The sequence below is a fragment of the Physella acuta genome, unplaced genomic scaffold, assembly GCF_028476545.2.
Source record: "Physella acuta isolate Inbredline_101_S28 unplaced genomic scaffold, ASM2847654v3 ptg000588l, whole genome shotgun sequence".
NCBI lineage: Eukaryota > Metazoa > Mollusca > Gastropoda > Physidae > Physella > Physella acuta.
The window spans coordinates 24,854-44,302 of NW_026732107.1; the positions used below are offsets into that span (position 1 = coordinate 24,854).

A 19,449-nucleotide genomic window follows, 5' to 3' on the forward strand; every position below is an offset into this window, starting at 1 on the left:
AACATACGGTTATGTACAAACAATGTATTTAAAGCCGCAACATTTGATACAACCAAACCTCACTGGGCAGTTTAAAATAACATGTACTCTACAGAGTTACAAGGTGATCTGACATTGATTTTATGGAAGTCAGACTTGATAAAATTACATTATAGTTCAAGCTTACAAATAATGTAATAGGTGAGTAATTTTGTCTGAATATTAAAGCAGTTCCACCAGTTATGTGGTCTCAACTACCACCAGTCCACCAATCCTGTGGTCCATCAGTCCACCAGTCCTGTGGTCCATCAGTCCACCAGTTCAGTGGTCCATCAGTCCACCAGTCCTGTGGTCCATCAGTCCACCAGTTCAGTGGTCTCATCCACCAGTCCTGTGGTCCATCAGTCCACCAGTCCTGTGGTCCATCAGTCCACCATGTCAGTGGTCCATCAGTCCACCAGTCCTGTGGTCCATCAGTCCACCTGTCCCATCAGTCCATCAGTCCACCATATCAGAGGTCTCATCCACCAGTCCACTACTCTGCTGGTCTCTGAGGGCAGTGATAAGTTTGTCCACCAAGACCGAGAGAACTTTATCCAAGGGGTCCATGAATCCTCGCTGCACCCACTTGGGTATGGTGACCCTTGCGTGAGAGAACCCCAGCTTTTGTAGCACGTAGTCCGCCCCCACTGGGTCGATCTGAGTACTGGCCCAGTGAATCAACCTACAGAAACAATTTTATGCTGAATCAACCTACAAAAACAATTTTATGCTGAATCAACCTACAGAAACAATTTTATGCTGAATCAACCTACAAAAACAATTTTATGCTGAATCAACCTACAGAAACAATTTTATGCTGAATCAACCTACAAAAACAATTTTATGCTGAATCAACCTACAAAAACAATTTTATGCTAAATCAACCTACAGAAACAAGTTTATGCTGAATCAACCTACAAAAACAATTTTATGCTGAATCAACCTACAGAAACAATTTTATGCTGAATCAACCTACAGAAACAATTTTATGCTGAATCAACCTACAAAAACAATTTTATGCTGAATCAACCTACAGAAACAATTTTATGCTGAATCAACCTACAAAAACAATTTTATGCTGAATCAACCTACAGAAACAATTTTATGCTGAATCAACCTACAAAAACAATTTTATGCTGAATCAACCTACAGAAACAATTTTATGCTGAATCAACCTACAGAAACAATTTTATGCTGAATCAACCTACAAAAACAATTTTATGCTGAATCAACCTACAAAAACAATTTTATGCTGAATCAACCTACAGGAACAATTTTATGCTGAATCAACCTACAAAAACAATTTTATGCTAAATCAACCTATAAAAACAATTTTTATGCTGAATCAACCTACAGAAACAATTTTATGCTGAATCAACCTACAGAAACAATTTTATGCTGAATCAACCTACAAAAACAATTTTATGCTGAATCAACCTACAGAAACAATTTTATGCTGAATCAACCTACAAAAACAATTTTATGCTGAATCAACCTACAGGAACAATTTTATGCTGAATCAACCTACAAAAACAATTTTATGCTAAATCAACCTATAAAAACAATTTTTATGCTGAATCAACCTACAGAAACAATTTTATGCTGAATCAACCTATAAAAACAATTTTTATGCACCCCAATTAACATCAAATTTTTATAATCAAATTATTTTTCCTCTCTAGCATGCAACAAATATAATCCTAACCAGATAAAAATATAGATTGAAGAGAAAATAAAACTCCTTGAAGTGGAGAGTGCCTATAATGTGTTCCATGCCCCCCCCCCCCCCCCCCACCAAATTAGCCTAGGTTTACCTGAGGGTAGGTTCCAGCTGCCATGTCTTACATTCAAAAGTCCTGTAGTCGTGTTTTAATGCTGAGGTAGGATCAGACAGTTTAGAGTCAGATTTTCCAAGTTTGGCAGCGGACGCTCGCCCCATAGATCCTGGAAAGTTACAGCCATTACAGTATCTATGTATAACCATTACAAGATGTTCTATGTGTAACCATTTTAAGAAATTATATGTGTAACCATTACAAGAAGTTGTATTTATAACCACTATAAGAAGTTGTATGTATAACCATTACAAGAACTAGTATAAAGACAAAGAACCTTTGAACAAAGTACAAAAAGTAAATGCAGATATTTAAGACAATGTGTACCTCTGTCTTTCTCCCTGATATATGAAGAGACCAAGTCATGTAGGAAGAGAATAACTTCAGCATCCATGGCCACGTAGATATGGTCGTAGAACTCTGCTATAAAGCTGCACTCTACCGCAGGGCGCGCCTCTGTGAAAAGTACAATGTTAGGTTATAGGCAATATAAAATACAGGTGAGTTAGCCTACTGACCAATGTTAGGTTATAGACAATATAAAATACAGGAAAGTTAGCCTACTGAACAATGTAAGGTTATAGGCAATATAAAATACAGGAAAGTTAGCCTACTGAACAATGTAAGGTTATAGGCAATATAAAATACATTGAGTTAGCCTACTGAACAATGTAAGGTTATAGGCAATATAAAATACAGGAAAGTTAGCCTACTGAACAATGTAAGGTTGTAGGCAATATAAAATACAGGAAAGTTAGCCTACTGAACAATGTAAGGTTATAGGCAATATAAAATACAGGAAAGTTAGCCTACTGAACAATGTAAGGTTGTAGGCAATATAAAATACAGGAAAGTTAGCCTACTGAACAATGTAAGGTTATAGGCAATATAAAATACAGGAAAGTTAGCCTACTGAACAATGTAAGGTTATAGGCAATATAAAATACAGGAAAGTTAGCCTAATGACCAATGTTAGGTTATAGACGGCTCCCGGTCAAAAACCCCCTGGACATAAACCCCCTGGACATAAACCCCCCGACATAAACCCCCTGGACAAAAACCCCCTGCGACATAAACCCCCTGGACAAAAACCCCCCGCGATATAAACCCCCTGGACAAAAACCCCCCGCGATATAAACCCCCTGGACAAAAACCCCCCAATTGAGGTTTATATATGGAAAAACCAAAGATGACGAGAAACACAATTAATATAAAAATACAAAACAAACATTAGGAAAAATCTTTTATTTTTATTATAACTTTAAAAAGACAGATTGTGAGCGATGCCTCGCAAATACTCAATAATGGTGAACTCATTAAAATTTTTTTTTGGCAACATCCCATATGCGACTGAAAACTTCTGTGCCAGCCTTCAACTGAGTTGTTTGTTTTTGGCATATGGTCTTCTGCACGTGTGTGCATGTTCCACATGTCAAGTAGAAACATAGGTTGTCTTCGACCTCGACGTTGTGGTCTGCCTTGGCATCTCCACTAATCGAAGTAATGGACTGAGTGATGATCTGCTGGGGTGTTGCTTCCGTTTCTTCTGCCAGTTGTTTCATCTGCTGCACTACTTTACACACTTCCAGTTGAGATGGATCTGGTCCATGCGAATGTTCATTACATCGTCCAACAAGCTGTTCACCATGAATCTTTATTTTAGCTTTGCATTCTGCCTTGTTGCGTCTTTTGGAACACTCAAATGACACAACGCCGTTCGCCAGATCTTTTTGCTTGACATAAACATAGCCTTCAAAAATTACCTTTAAATTTCCTTTATTGGATTGAACGAACTCCATTCCAGAAAATATACGATTTGTCGAGAAATAAATTTGATTTTATATTTATACCATGGTTCTGTATGCCAAGGTGGATATGAACCAAGCTTCCGCCTGTGAATCCCTCACATCTTTTGAATTGTTCAGAATGTGTTGCTTTGATCCGCACGGCTCCCACATGTGAATGACCTATATCTAAGGTGTTGTCGGTGCCCGATCTTTGATCAAATACAACTAAGGTCACTCCTTGATTTCGAAAAGCATTTTTTTTAGGTAGAAACTATTTTCTTAGTCGTAAAAAATTAAATTAATTTAATGTAATTTTTTTAAATTTCTTGGTTCACATCATCGTTATTTTTTCTTTATATAAACCTCAGTCCGGGGGTTATTATCCGGGGGGTTTATATCTCGGGGGGTTTTTGTCCAGGGGGTTTATGTCGCGGGGGGGTTTTGTCCAGGGGGTTTATGTCGCGGGGGGTTTTTGTCCAGGGGGTTTATGTCGGGGGGTTTATGTCCAGGGGGTTTTTGTCCAGGGGGTTTTTGACCGGACACCGTTATAGACAATATAAAATACAGGAAAGTTAGCCAAAAGAAAACCAGTTTACCGTTGTCTTCAGGTGGCTTATCCCCCTGGAAGTGTGAAGTCTTGAGGTTCATGTACATGGAGGGGAAGGCAAAGATCACCTCCGTCTCATGGTTGTAGTAGGTGGGCTTGACTTTGCTCAACTTGCGCCCGCTGTCATCTTCTGAACGCACCCCGGGGAACTCCGACACCACTGGGGAGTTGTTCAAGTTACATTACACTGTCAATATTCAACTGATACTAAGAAGTTTTCCAGAATGTAAAGGCAATGTTTTTTTTAAACAGCTAACATAACAAATACATTTTTCATTATCCATATTTATTTTGATACATTTGAAAATCTGCTTCTTTATTTCTTTAACAAGGTAACGGTGCTGACCTTTGGTGTCTGTGGCTGATGAGGTCATGGCGTAGGTGAACCACTCGTCCACTGAGGTGAAGTTGGGAGGCATGTGCTGGGTGCGGGAAATCTTGCAGATGGTGGCCATGTGGTTCTGGATGGCCTGCGGGGACGTGACCCCCGTGGATTGTGTCCCCTGTTGCTGGCCCACAATAAACTGTAGGTCCTGTATGATGTGGGTCCCTGAAAAAAGAAGTGGTTGTCATGGCAACGTACTGCTTCTAATGCCCAACATTATATGGTGACTGGCCTTTGCTGAACTGTACCGAATTAGCTGATATATCATTGACTGAGTCCAGTAAGAAAGAATGAAATATGATTGATTTTGTAAAACCCATTATTATAGAGGGTGTAATTGTATTCTATACAGTGCTTGTTTTTTATTTCACTGGTAACATGTACAATAAGTATTCTTAAGAGGGTGGGGGGGGGGGGGTTAAAAATGGATATTTTATTTCTGGGTAATTACTTTATGAAATGTTAATGCAACTTTATACTGTCAGTAATCACATAGGACGTATCCAATGTGAATGTAACTTTTTAATGTTACTGATACACTTGAATGTATCCAATGTGAATGTAGCTTTGTACTGTCACTGACCCACTAGAGTGTATCCAATGTGAATGCAGCTTTGTACAGTCACTGACCCACTAGAGTGTATTCCATGTGAATGCAGCTTTGTAACGTCACTGACCCACTAGAGTGTATCCCATGTGAATGCAGCTTTGTACTGTCACTGACCCACTAGAATGTATCACATGTGAATGCAGCTTTGTACAGTCACTGACCCACTAGAATGTATCACATGTGAATGCAGCTTTGTACAGTCACTGACCCACTAGAGTGTATCCCATGTGAATGCAGCTTTGTACTGACCTCCCTCTGGAATTTTCTGTGCCTCCGTAGAGAAGAAGATGTACGGCTCCTTGATGTTGAACAAAGCCCAGTACTTGGCACGGAAGTTGACACCATGGAATGAGGCCAGCATCAGACCTTGACCTTCCAGGGTCATGGTGCCCCCGAGTACAGTGCCCTCTGGTGGCAGGACAGTGGGCAGCATGGAGAAGTGATAGCCCATCAAATGTTCCAGAGCCCCCTGCCAGTGGCGGTGGTGGCGCAGCTCATCCATCACAGCTGGGGAGGGTGTAGGCCAATACAGAACATGCAGTGTGGACAGTTTGGAGATAAAAAGTGAAGTTACCCTTTTATACATGGCAGTCAATGTGATGGATGAAGTAGAGTTCACTCGTTTATGTGACCTGACAATAGTGTTGTCAGCAATGTGCTTAGCTGCCTCTACAATCCCCACATGAGTTAAGTAACCATCAGAGGTATCATATAACCACACCATACCCATTTTAGAGAGATTCACACTATTGAGCATTCAATTAATAAAATAATTAGGATCAATTCTCTGTATGAATTAAATAATGATTTCACAGATTATAAAATGTATTCTTCCTGAATATCAAATCAATAGATACTTTTTATCTGTTCTAAATAATATTTTTTTTTTTAATCTGAAAATTAAAAACAAATTAATGACTATAATGGTTTTAAAATCTAGATCCTTTTAACTTTTTATCAAGGTAAAGAACCTCAGTTTTAACACAGATGAATGGTACATTCAATTCATTTCAATTAAAATACTCGTTTTTTTTCTAGTTTATAGATTATATTGACAAGCAAGATGTGATCAAGACAAAAAGAGTTTTACCACTTTCAGAAATTTTCCTCTGGACCTTGGGAGGAGCAGAGGGAGGGAAAGCTGTGGTGGGCTGGAAGACACGTCTGCTGCTCATCACCTGCTGGGTGAAGAACTCGTCCAGCTTGGAGATGATCTTGATGAGGTCAGGGGTCGTGGAGCGTGAGATCATCAAGTGGAAGTGTGACCAGGACAATTTGCCATTGACAAACAGGAAAGCTGACCTGGGGAGGAGGGAATTTGTTTTTTACAGGCATATGTGGATGATAAGTAGTAGCTGCTCAGAGATTAGTAAGAATTTTTACAATATGTTACATTTCATACATTTCACTATCAGGTTTTCTATAAATATCTTACATTCATACAAGGGTAATTTTGGTGTGTAATTTTTGTAAGCAGTGTGTAAGTTACATAACTCATGCAAATTGTGTTGTAGCATTAGTGTTTCTCACCTGTTGGTGGCCAGGGGTGGGTTTGTTCAACTCACCTGTTGGTGGCCAGGGGTGGGTTTGTTCAACTCACCTGTTGGTGGCCAGGGGTGGGTTTGTTCAACTCACCTGTTGGTGGCCAGGGGTGGGTTTGTTCAACTCACCTGTTGGTGGCCAGGGGTGGGTTTGTTCAACTCACCTGTTGGTGGCCAGGGGTGGGTTTGTTCTACTCACCTGTTGGTGGCCAGGGGTGGGTTTGTTCAACTCACCTGTTGGTGGCCAGGGGTGCATCAGTGTTAGAGTTGGTCTCTACATGCCACTCATCCTTCAGCAGCAGCTGGAGGTTGCTGAGCCTGGTCATGATGATGGAGGAGCCCATGTAGTCAATCTTGGTCTCTAGCGCCGAGCTGCTCAGTCCAGCCTGGTGGTCAGGGTCTTGTCCTAGTTCAGGGTCCTCACACACAGAGACTTAAAGAAAAAATTGTCCTAGTTCAGGGTCCTCACACACAGAGACTTAAAGAAAAAAATTGTCCTAGTTCAGGGTCCTCACACACAGAGACTTAAAGAAAGAAATTGTCCTAGTTCAGGGTCCTCACACACAGAGACATAAAAGAATTATGGTTGTTGTAAGGTGCAAAATTCCATATGTAATTCAAGAAAACATCAGTAGCCATTTAATAGATATAATTACAGGGTACATCACAATGAGACAGGCAACTTAGACAAGACAATAGTAGCCTTCATGCTGACCAGTGGCCAGGGTTGTTGGAGCCAGGGGGGATAATTTGTAAGGTCACACGTTTTAGTCTCATCCAGTGGAAATAGCTTGGAGGATAGGATGTAGTTATAATTACAGGTGGGTCTGAGATTCACATTCTCTTTCGACAATCTGACTAATAAACAGCAGCAACTAAGAAAGTCCCCTGTCCTACTTGTATTATGTACTGTGCTTGATTATGATAACACAATTAAATACCCCTAGATAACGAGGGCCTTTTTAGCTAGTGCCCTAGTCAGCGCCAGCAACGTATTAAGCCGTGACAAAGCACCGGACTGCAGCATAGCAGTTTGGCCCGCAACAGCTGGGTCCAAGTAGTAACATGTGATCAACATACACATCTACCACTGTACTCAACAGAATGGTGTAGCAAGGATGATGGTGTAGGAAGGATGATTGGTGTAGGAAGGATGAATGGTGTAGCAAGGATGAATGGGGTAGCAAGGAGAAATGGTGTAGCAAGGATGAATGGTGTAGCAAGGATGAATGGTGTAGCAAGGATGAATGGTGTAGCAAGGATGAATGGTGTAGCAAGGATGAATGGTGTAGCAAGGATGATGGTGTAGCAAGGATGATGGTGTAGCAAGGATGAGAGGCCACTTACAGAAACCACTGAGGTTGTTGACCTCAATGTTTCCTCCCACAACTCCACCTTTGGACTCAAAGACAGACTTGCCAAAGCCAGCATCAATGTTGAGATTTTTGTGACCACTGCTGTTGATTGATAGTCTCCCTTGGGTCTTCAAAGCTTTGGTTTTCCATCTGTGAAGAAATGGAAAAAAAATGTGTTAGTTTTATTTCCTGATATATCAACATTTAAAGCATAACATTGCTGATTTCTGACAGAGTAAAGCAAAATAATTAACCACTAAATATATACAATCTTTTTTTAGACTCATCACTGAAAATAATTGAATATCAATAAGTTTATTTTTAGTGACCTCATGACATCCCCATGACGTTGGCCATGTTCACTTCCAGGTTGAGCTGGGGCCATGTTATGTTGGGCCATGAGATGACAACAACAACCTAACTGACTCTGTGTTCCCCATGACGTTGGCCATGTTCACTTCCAGGTTGAGCTGGGCCATGTTATGTTGGGCCATGTTATGTTGGGCCATGTTATGTTGGGCCATGAGATGACAAAAAAAAAACTTACTCTGTGTTCCCCATGACGTTGGCCATGTTCACTTCCAGGTTGAGCTGGGCCATGTTATGTTGGGCCATGTTATGTTGGGCCATGAGATGACAAAAAAAAAACTTACTCTGTGTTCCCCATGACGTTGGCCATGTTCACTTCCAGGTTGAGCTGGGCCATGAGATGACACAAAAAAAAACTTACTCTGTGTTCCCCATGACGTTGGCCATGTTCACTTCCAGGTTGAGCTGGGCCATGTTATGTTGGGCCATGTTATGTTGGGCCATGAGATGACAAAAAAAAAACTTACTCTGTGTTCCCCATGACGTTGGCCATGTTCACTTCCAGGTTGAGCTGGGCCATGAGATGACACAAAAAAAAACTTACTCTGTGTTCCCCATGACATTGGCCATGTTCACTTCCAGGTTGAGCTGGGCCATGTTATGTTGGGCCATGAGATGACAACAACAACCTAACTTACTCTGTGTTCCCCATGCCGTTGGCCATGTTATGTTGGGCCATGTTAAGGTGGGCCATGTTAAGTTGGGGCAATGTTATGTTGGGCCATGTTAAGGTGGGCCATGTTAAGTTGGGGCAATGTTATGTTGGGCCATGAGATGACAACAACAACCTAACTTACTCTGTGTTACCCATGACGTTGGCCATGTTCACTTCCAGGTTGAGCTGGGCCATGTTATGTTGGGCCATGAGATGACAACAACAACCTAACTTACTCTGTGTTACCCATGACGTTGGCCATGTTCACTTCCAGGTTGAGCTGGGCCATGTTATGTTGGGCCATGAGATGACAACAACAACCTAACTTACTCTGTGTTACCCATGACGTTGGCCATGTTCACTTCCAGGTTGAGCTGGGCCATGTTATGTTGGGCCATGAGATGACAACAACAACCTAACTTACTCTGTGTTCCCTATGACGTTGGCCATGTTCACTTCCAGGTTGAGCTGGGCCATGAGATGACAACAACAACCTAACTTACTCTGTGTTACCCATGACGTTGGCCATGTTCACTTCCAGGTTGAGCTGGGCCATGAGATGACAACAACAACCTAACTTACTCTGTGTTACCCATGACGTTGGCCATGTTCACTTCCAGGTTGAGCTGGGCCATGAGATGACAACAACAACCTAACTTACTCTGTGTTACCCATGACGTTGGCCATGTTCACTTCCAGGTTGAGCTGGGCCATGAGATGACAACAACAACCTAACTTACTCTGTGTTACCCATGACGTTGGCCATGTTCACTTCCAGATTGAGCTGGGCCAAGTTGACCACAAAAAGCACCAAGGTCTCCCAGGAGCTGCTGACATTGGGTGTGGAGGAGGGTGAGGTCAGGGAGGTGTTGGACATGATGCCGCCAGCAATGCTGTGTCTGTGGCGGGCTGGCATGTCAGGGGAGGAGATGGTCCTGGACTTCTTGCGGTGACCAGACGACTCCCTGCTGGGTAGGTCCCCATGTGGGTGGTGGGACCTAGACAAGTTACGACCTGACACGAGGTGGAAACATTTAACAAGTGCGTAAATAGATTCTGTCTTGAAAAATTTAAGACATTTTATATTATTTTTTTATAGAAAGTAAAATTAAACTGTTATAAATTTTTGCCAGCAATCTTTTATTATCAGACATACTTTACTTTAAAATGAGCTAAGGAAAACATTTACAAACTGTAAAACTATTAATGCTGGATATTATTTAGCTAAATACTTTTCCTGAGTACCAGAGATTTACATTAATTTCAGTTAAATCTAGAATTTAGATCTAGTAGTTTAAAAGTTTTTTCTGCCATGAATATCTTTTAATAATCTAAATTAATTTAATTAATAAATGTTTATCTAATCTCTATTAATAAATGTTTTTAACTACTGTTATCTATCAAGAGGTGCAGATCACAAGAAGTGCTGAAGTTTGGAATCCTACAGCAAATAGTTCACAAATTCTTCTATCTACATAGATCTATAGTGTCCATGCATGCCAGATAAAACAAAGAACACAAGAATCAAATTATTAAAATAATCTAAAAGCCAGACCAAAAGTGATGCATGCATTATATAACACATTAAACCGTTTCTCTTACAACGAAGAAAAATTGACTTCGATTTTTTTTTTTAATGCATTTTGATAGTATTTTTGTTCGGCATACTTTTGTAAAAGTGTCAGTTTATAAAATTTACAATTATCTTTTTTAATTTAATAAATATATATTAATTATAAAACAATCAATGGATTAAAATTTTGCAGAATTTCTTAATTTAAGTGGATAAAACGGATTCACTTTCCCCACCCCACTGCTCCAGAAATTTTTTAAAAATTCCACCTTTGACTACTGCTGTCTTAAAATAAAGGATGGTTCACTCTCCCGCTCCAAAAAATAAAAAAATATCACACCTCTTCTTGTGGCTATTTCTGTCTTAAAGTCAGGGCTCAGCTGGATCCTGATTTTGTCACCTGATGAGCCACGCCTGTGGTGTTTTTTCAATGGTGTTAGGGGGTTTAACACACTGAGGGAGGGGTGGGACACAGAGTTTTGGGATGACAACAATGGATGTAATGGTTTTTCCCCAGGCAGCATGTTGAGGGAATCTGGCTCTGAAAAGGTGAATTATTAGTTGACACAAGTTTTCTTTAGCGGCTATACAGAGTCAAGATTTTGAGGGCTGAATAGTCTAATTGAGGGACAGTTCAAAGATTAGTTGAAACAAAAATTTTAGAGGCTAGACAGAGTCAAGTTAGGGGCTGAATAGTCTAGTTGAGTCAAGATTAGCAAACACAAAACTATTTTTAGCAGATAACCAGAGTTAAAGCAACCATTCAGAATATCATGCCTAAATGAAAATGTTTTCCTTTTTTCTACAAGTTTTTTTAAAATCTGTTTAAAACTAATTTAATCATGCATGACCTCTTGTCTAGCAAACAACAAAATATAATCCAATGTAATGATACACATCAACACAACAGTAAGAGCACCACTTTATAAGCTAACCACATTTACTAATGGTACACGTCTCCATACATTTTTAATGCTGTTTTATAGATTTTAAAAATACAGAAAATAAATATTTTAACCACTGTTAACATACTTATATATTTTATATGAACCAGAATGATTAACTCTATCTTATTGTTTTAATACTGAAAACATCATGTCTATTGGCTATTGTAAAGGTAACCAAATAAAGTTCACAACTGCATTTACTGAACTGATGTGTAAAATAATGACACAAATATTAGCAGACAGTAATGTGTTAACGGCAGTTCTTTCCTTGCAAATGAATGCATAGTGACTTCCATCAAAAGCAGAACTAAGTCTATCTAATGGTCTTACTTGCTAACATATTAAATGTTGCTATTAAATTTAGACTTTCTAAATCCATTTATCTCTTTATCACTGGTGCAGGTAAAACAAAACACTAAACAAGAAACTTTAATTCAATGATTTAGCTTTTATACCATGCAAATCTAGAACAGGTAACTTATTAAACAAGAAACATAATGCAGTAAAGTTGATCCTTTTGTGTCATAGTTACCTTCCCCTGCTGTTAAATTGATACTTTCATCACCAAGAAAGAGGCGTCTAGCTAAGGTTCTTCTATACCAAGCTTTTGGCAAGGAAAGGATTTCAGATAACCGCCTCATATCATATTTGAAAGATGCAGTGCCAATATCACAGATAGCTGTGGAAATGTTTACAAATAAGATCCACAAAAATAATTTGACATTATTGTCTACTTTGAATGATCTGTGGCAAAAACATGAATACCTATTTTTTAGTCTAGTTTTCTAATTACATTTTAATAAATTTAAAAAATTGTATTTGAAAACTATTTTATAAGTTTTAAAAATTTTAACAGGAAGATTTAAAATTTTACCAAATATGTTTAAAATTTTATCAAGATGGATTAAAATTTAACCAGAAAAGTTTAAAATTTTAGCAGGAAGTTTTTTAAATTTTACTATAAAGGTTTAAACTTTTACTAGAAATGTTTACATTTTTACCAGAAAAGTTTAAATTTTACCAGAAAGGTTTAAAATGAACCAGAAAAGTTTAAAATTTTACCAGAAAGGTTTAAAATGAACCAGAAAAGTTTAAAATTTAACCATAAAGGTTTAAAATGTACAGCAAAGTTTAAAGTTTAACCAGATAGGTTTAAAATGAACCAGAAAAATTTAAAATTTTACCAGAAAGGTTTAAAGGTACCAGTAAAGTTTAAAGTTTAACCATAAAGATTTTAAAATGAACCAGAAAAGTTTACCAGAAAGCCTGACAACATTAGATCTCATCTGCTGTTCTCCTTTAGCTGGGTTCTCACTGAGTTCATTGTAACGCTCCAGCTTGCGAGTGCGAGAAATGTTCACCCTGATAAACTCCACGTTGAGACTCAGGGAGTCTCTCCTGCCTAGGTCGTGGATGGCATTGGTGGTGTTTTCTGAAATACGCTCTACATACAAAAGTGTCAAAATATGAAAAATAAAGAAAAAACTCAAAAATAAACACAAACAATAAATATTTCCATCTTAGGTCAAGGTTGAACCATTTTATTAATGGTAAAAGTATAATTTTATAAATAACTTGTTTTAAAAGTGTGTTTTTTTATATAAAAGTAATTAACAAAACTATATAAAGCTAGTTTGAAAGTAATTCTGCTATTACTTTGAAAATACTACTTTTTGTCGGATGTTTGTGTGTTATAATAAAGTGCACATACCCAACTCTCCAGGACCGCGGAACAAAGGTGAGTCAGCATTGCCAGCAAACCTCCTCTGTACCCCGGTGCCGTAGGGGTGGAAGATGTAGAGGGAGAAGTCTGACATGCAGCCTGTGACACTCAAACCCCCAGAGCTGGAGCCGGGGTAGAAGCTGGACTCTGGCATGCCACTGGTGTGTCTGGCTCTAGAGGAGTGGTGGCTGCTGCTGCTGGAGTGGGTGGCGCCACTTGCTTTGTCTGGTGGGGAGATTTGGTGGTGTCACGTGGTCTAACATGGTCATATAGTGTGATGAATGGTGGTATATGGTGGTATGGGGTGGTCAAATGGTAGAGCTTAGGACTGCTGACCAAACGAAAGTGTCGAGTTTGGATCTTGGGCTCAAGTCTGTAGGAATTCCCTGAGTCCACTCAACTCTGATGGGTACCTGACATGTCTGGGAAACCAAGGTGGCTGGGCATAATGCTGACCACACTATCCCTCACATGCCGTTCACAGAAACATGTGAGTTCTACTTCATTTGTCCCATGTGTCTTGGGCACAAGCAGGAAAAAGAAGATGAAGATGGAGTTTTTATAAATTCATTAAGTGTTATACAACATGTAGAAATAAAAAGAGTAATTTTAAAAATTAACTCAAGAAATGTATATTTATATTAAATTAAAAGGTTTACTTTTGGTGGACTTTGGACTTTGAGAGCTATCATTTAGCATGCTTTCATTAACATCGGTTTTCTTGGTAGAAAAGAACAAATCAAGGGAAGGAACTTGTAGCAGACATTCAACACGTGACACTGGGTGGCAGTTGAAACGTATAAATGATGGGTCAACCTGAGGAAAATTGTGGACAGTACATCATATTTTAGGCAGTTGAACGCATAAATGATGGATCAACCTGAGAAAAATAGTGGACGTAAAATTAAATTTCATTGACACTAAAGTCTTCTTTCTGTGGGTTCATATTTGACTGCCTAAACGTCCAAGATAAAAATCAGCAGCAACCTTATGAGGATGAGACGTGAACCCCGTATGTGTGACTTACTTTAATGTGGACAACAACATCAACGGGGAAGAAAGCCATGGACTGCTGACCAAGAGATCCCTGAGAAGCATCTAGATCCATGTTGTTGACCAAACTGTCCATCATATCTGGAAGTGTGAACTCAACTTTAGCAAACTGACATTTGTTAAATTAGTAAACATTGGAAAACTGGGTGCTTAAAAATTGTGTACATCATTAAGAAGGTATTATCCGAGAAATACAAGAACAAATAAAATGTAAACCTCTTTTGAGAATTGATGGGGAAGAACTTGTGATAGGCAAGGGTTCCAGGGCTTGTTCAAGGAAGTCTAGAAATGTTGGGCTGATGATCATCTCCTGTTAGGAAAAGTTTTAAAGTCTTTATTTTGTTATATATTTTATTTGTGAAAGAAGTAAGATATGTTTTTTTTTTGTTCAAATGAGTGGTGAGCAAAGTGGTCAGTTAATTTGATATTATAACTAAAGAGAGTACAGCATATTGTATTTGTTACACAGATGAGTCTAGAATGTAGGCAATAATTGTGTATAAATTGAGGCAGTAATTTTTTATTTTTCAACAAAGAAGAGTGTTGTAAAGTAGAGAGGAAATTTTTATCTTTTCACAAAGAAGAGTGCATGATAGAGGCAGCTGATGATCCAAGTTGTGAACAAACCTCTGGCAATGTCTGTAGGGTTATCCAAGCATAGAGACTGGCCTTCTTCAGCTGACCAGACCTTCGGGGACTCCCAGAGTCCAGCGAGAGATTGGACTCCTCTTTCCCTGGGGTGTGGGGGCTGGTGATGGTGATCTCTGGAACAAATGGGTGTGGCTTGCTGGCAGTAAACAACTCTGGTTCCTCTAGTATAGTGCTGTTGGTGCACACATAGCTGGCGTGGTCTGTCTTGGAGTTGTAATGAACCTACACATGGGGTTTATCAAGAGCGGTAATTAACATATAACAAAATACAATATTGTCAAATTGTTGTTGGAATCATGTTTGAAGCCACATTCCAAAATATAGAATCAAATTAATTAATACAATGGGTTTTTAATTAATTTTTTTTACAAGTGATTTTTACATAATGCTGTCCTCATATGACTAACCTTCACAGCCACACTGGGTATGAAGAAGATAGTGGTGTCTGGGTTTAGTGAAAGTTTTCTTTGACTGGATATACTGGCACCAGAGGCTTCTTTCTTTAACTTGCGTTTTGTGTTCGGAGAAGTTTGTAGGTTTGTTTCTGTGTGTTTTTCTTTCTTTGCATACCTGAACAGGTAAAAAGCATTGAATAATTTTAAAAACAGTTTTCTTACAATAATATTATCCAAATTTTAAAAGTGCAAAATGTTTATTACAAAAATAAATAAAACTGAAGAATAAAGATCTCTGTGTGACACCCATGTTTTTGTTTGCTAACTTAACAATAACAGTATTAGCCCACAGCAGCTCATTCAAGTAGAAAAAAAAGTTTCTCACTTTCTGACTTCTTCTTCTTTAGCTTCTTTTGGATAGAGGACACATTTTCCACTGTCAATAAAAACTTTGACATCAAGTTCAAAGTCAATATTTTGTTCAGCCAACTTGTTGGAGGAGATAGAGCTTGTGTCCTCAGACTTTTTCTTCCTGCAGGGGAAATTCATGGGCACTTTTAGTTGCAGGGTTGGTGAGGGGTTATAAGTCCTGATTAAACATTCAAACCGTGGGGGTCAAGGCTGGTTTTTAGCTTTTGTTAATGAGTTCAAGGCTGGTCAGTGAACCTAAGCAGTAAGGGGTCAAGGCTGGTCAGTGAACCTAAGCAGTAAGGGGTCAAGGCTGGTCAGTAAAGGTAAGCAGTAAGGGGTCAAGGCTGGTCAGTGAAGGTAAGCAGTAAGGGGTCAAGGCTGGTCAGTTAAGGTAAGCTGTAAGGGGTCGAGGCTGGCCAGTGAAGGTAAGCAGTAAAGGGTCAAGGCTGGCCAGTGAAGGTAAGCAGTAAGGGGTCAAGGATGGTCAGTGAAGGTAAGCAGTAAGGGGTCAAGGCTTGTCAGTGAAGGTAAGCAGTAAGGGGTCAAGGCTGGTCAGTGAAGGTAAGCTGTAAGGGGTCAAGGCTGGCCAGTGAAGGTAAGCAGTAAAGGGTCAAGGCTGGCCAGTGAAGGTAAGCAGTAAAGGGTCAAGGCTGGTCAGTGAACTTAAGCAGTCAAGGCTGATGGACAATCCAGCAGTAATTAGTCAAATCTAGTAAAAAAATTTACTTCAAGTGAGTAGAACCTGCAGGAGTTAACAAGTGACTTACTCGCTGTGAGATCTTTTGTAGGACATTCCCTCGTCTGGCTGGGATTCAGATCCTGAGCTCTGGATGGCCTCTAGCGACCTTGACCTATGCCTCTGAGGCAGGAAGGCATCTTCATCCTCATCGTTGTCCTCAGAGTCTGAGTTGAAGCTGGAGAAGTGGCCAGGTGTGCTGGGGACAGGTAAGAGAGTTGCTCATCAGGTGAGAGAAAACATTATAAATTCTGTGTAGGAATTCATTAAGAAATATAACTCCACTAATTAGACGTTTTTATGAAAACTGCTATAGAAGGAGAATGTCAAGTGTATAGGCTGTAAGAAACAACGTCTCTCCAACACCAGACATGTCACCTACCTGGGAGGTGTGTAGGTGTTGAGGTGTGAGCCAGAGAATGACACCTTTGGGACTCGGCTCAGATCATCAAAATGGTGGTGGTCTTTGCTTAAGTCAACTTCTGTGCCTGCGTGGCGTTCAGAGTAGGACCTGGCAGGAAGTCATGAGAGAAATTTATTCAAGCTCAGATATGTAAACACCTGCAAATATCTCTATAAAAAATGTCTTTCTTTAACCATTTGACAATTCACAAATTTTGATGTTATGATACAAAAATGTTTTTTACTTAGCCAGCCTTCGTGTTCCTGTTGATCGTGACCTTAGATGTGACAATGGCCTTGAACTAAGACCTAGTTTGTCTTTGATCAAATTTGCCTAAGGAAAAAAAATGTGTTTAAAGATTGTATCAAGGAGCAAAGGGATCAGTTGAAGATAATACAAAATGTAGGCTTATCTTTAACTAGTAATAATACTGCTTCACTCTAGTGTTAGTTAAGCATTTATTAAAATATATCTCTTGAACACTACAAAAAAATAACTAAATCATTCATTGGTATATTAAGAGTTTTAATGGTGTTGAAATATTTTTTGATCCTCTTACTATCCTCGAAATGCTTCATCACTTCCTCACCTTGTCTCCTTTTCTTTTCAACATTTCCAGGAAATCTCTCCTAAAATCTTGAAACAAAAGCATTTGCAAATCTTCCAGTTTTTTCCTCTCTATCTCGATAGTTGCTTCAGTCGCACCACATTCTCTGAAAGAAAAAAGAGGGGCTTTAAAAACAGAATCAAGGTTCTTATAAATGAAACAATTTATGTGTTAGTTTAGTATCAAATGGTTGAGCTGAGTGAAAAACCTACTTCAGCTCTTGTACAATCTTTGCCTGCTCATTCATCTCTCTCTCAATTTTTCTGGCCCTCTCTTTAGGATCAAAGGTGTCAGAGAAAATCTCCTCAGGTAAAATGTCTGAAGCTAAACTGGTCCGTCTTTTCAACTGTAGGTCCTGTGGGTTAATAAAATATTTTTATACACATCTGCTCTCTAATTAGAAGTAATCAAGATAATATTGAAGCTTATTGAAACCAACATATTTTATAAGCTTTATTTAATAGAGATTTAAAATTGACTATATAAAAAACATAGGGGTGGGGGTAGGGGTGAAAAGAGATGAGAGGAGTAGAATCAGCTTAAAAATTCTGATACTAGATAACCAAATTTTTAGATAATTCAAGGTATTTTTCAGGAGGAAATCAACTAAATAATAGAGTACTTTTAAAATTAAAATGTTTTTGTTTATTTAGCTTTAAATAATTTAAACTTAAACTGTTATAAAAATATATCTAAATAACAGCCATGGTAGAAATGGCCTGAACGAAAAATAATTTTAAAATGTGTGGAAAAAGAAAATCATTGATGATGGTTAAGCAGCTTTTAGAGTAAATTTTCCTTCAAATAAAAAATGTTTTTTGCACAAAATTTTTTTTTCTAAATTAGACAGTGCAAGTGAATTCTATAAGGAGAACTAACCTCCTGGCTGTTTTCTTGTGTGTCTGGGCTGCTCAGGTCAACAGCATCATCATCGTCTTCATCAAAATCCCCATCCACGTCGTCGCTGTGCTTGTCAGTGTTGACAGGGCCTATGACGTCATCACTGTCACCAGCCAGCAGTGTCAGGGTGTGGCCCAGGAGGGTGAAGCGCTTGCCTATGTCTGTGTCCAGATGGACGTCTATACCTTTCATGTCCCACTGGACATTCAGGATCCACTTAGCATTGCCACTGCTGGTATCTGCAGAGTTGGAGGCTATTTAGTGGAAGTTGTAACCATCAGACAATGATAATATGTGTCTTGCTAACATAGCTCACCTATAACATTACATACATACTATATGTTAATAATTGACCATGATATTTATTTAATGTTGCTGATAAAATAAAATTGGGATTAATAGTAATACAAATGAAACCATCTTTATTGACTTCCATATAAATAAATCAACAGAAGATGTGTGTAACAAAACCTTGTTTATTGATGGTCCTGGAGCAGACCTCGTACGTGCCAGATGGCACATTGCACTGGTTCATCACAGCACCACTGTCTGTTGGCCAGGGTTTCCAGTCATCCCATGACGAGCCAAAGTCATCAGCAAAACGCAAACAAAAATCTGTATTAAGACAAGAGGAAATTCTCTGCTCATTTACTTGAAGAGAGGATTTTACAGAGAATAATTTTTTTTTTAAATCTTACATTTACTCTGTTTATGAACTTACTGACCAAAGACTTACTTTTAAATTTGCCCTTACTGACCAATGACTTACTTTTAAATTTGCCCTTACTGACCAATGACTTACTTTTAAATTTGCCCTTACTGATCAATGACTTACTTTTAAATTTGCCCTTACTGACCAATGACTTACTTTTAAATTTGCCCTTA

The 19,449-nt window shown here is 38.9% G+C and overlaps 1 protein-coding gene across 1 annotated transcript in view; it reads right to left on the bottom strand.

Moving 5' to 3' along the window:
• Positions 1-477: 477 nt before the first annotated feature.
• LOC131947180 (bridge-like lipid transfer protein family member 1) overlaps positions 478-19,449 on the bottom strand; it is a 50,588-nt gene continuing 31,616 nt past the window's right edge. The window contains exons 61-87 of the mRNA XM_059308316.1: positions 19,036-19,179; positions 18,544-18,803; positions 17,877-18,019; positions 17,647-17,770; positions 17,302-17,390; positions 17,037-17,165; positions 16,686-16,853; positions 15,893-16,039; positions 15,520-15,682; positions 15,089-15,334; positions 14,678-14,771; positions 14,436-14,542; positions 14,068-14,224; positions 13,397-13,633; positions 12,944-13,129; positions 12,218-12,364; positions 11,079-11,279; positions 9,906-10,179; positions 8,134-8,291; positions 7,021-7,219; positions 6,336-6,547; positions 5,495-5,752; positions 4,597-4,800; positions 4,240-4,410; positions 2,184-2,312; positions 1,836-1,965; positions 478-703 (exon numbers count right to left, since the gene is read on the bottom strand). Coding sequence (XP_059164299.1) covers positions 478-703; positions 1,836-1,965; positions 2,184-2,312; positions 4,240-4,410; positions 4,597-4,800; positions 5,495-5,752; positions 6,336-6,547; positions 7,021-7,219; positions 8,134-8,291; positions 9,906-10,179; positions 11,079-11,279; positions 12,218-12,364; positions 12,944-13,129; positions 13,397-13,633; positions 14,068-14,224; positions 14,436-14,542; positions 14,678-14,771; positions 15,089-15,334; positions 15,520-15,682; positions 15,893-16,039; positions 16,686-16,853; positions 17,037-17,165; positions 17,302-17,390; positions 17,647-17,770; positions 17,877-18,019; positions 18,544-18,803; positions 19,036-19,179 — 4,703 coding nt within the window. The remainder of the gene's footprint in view (positions 704-1,835; positions 1,966-2,183; positions 2,313-4,239; positions 4,411-4,596; positions 4,801-5,494; positions 5,753-6,335; positions 6,548-7,020; positions 7,220-8,133; positions 8,292-9,905; positions 10,180-11,078; positions 11,280-12,217; positions 12,365-12,943; positions 13,130-13,396; positions 13,634-14,067; positions 14,225-14,435; positions 14,543-14,677; positions 14,772-15,088; positions 15,335-15,519; positions 15,683-15,892; positions 16,040-16,685; positions 16,854-17,036; positions 17,166-17,301; positions 17,391-17,646; positions 17,771-17,876; positions 18,020-18,543; positions 18,804-19,035; positions 19,180-19,449) is intronic.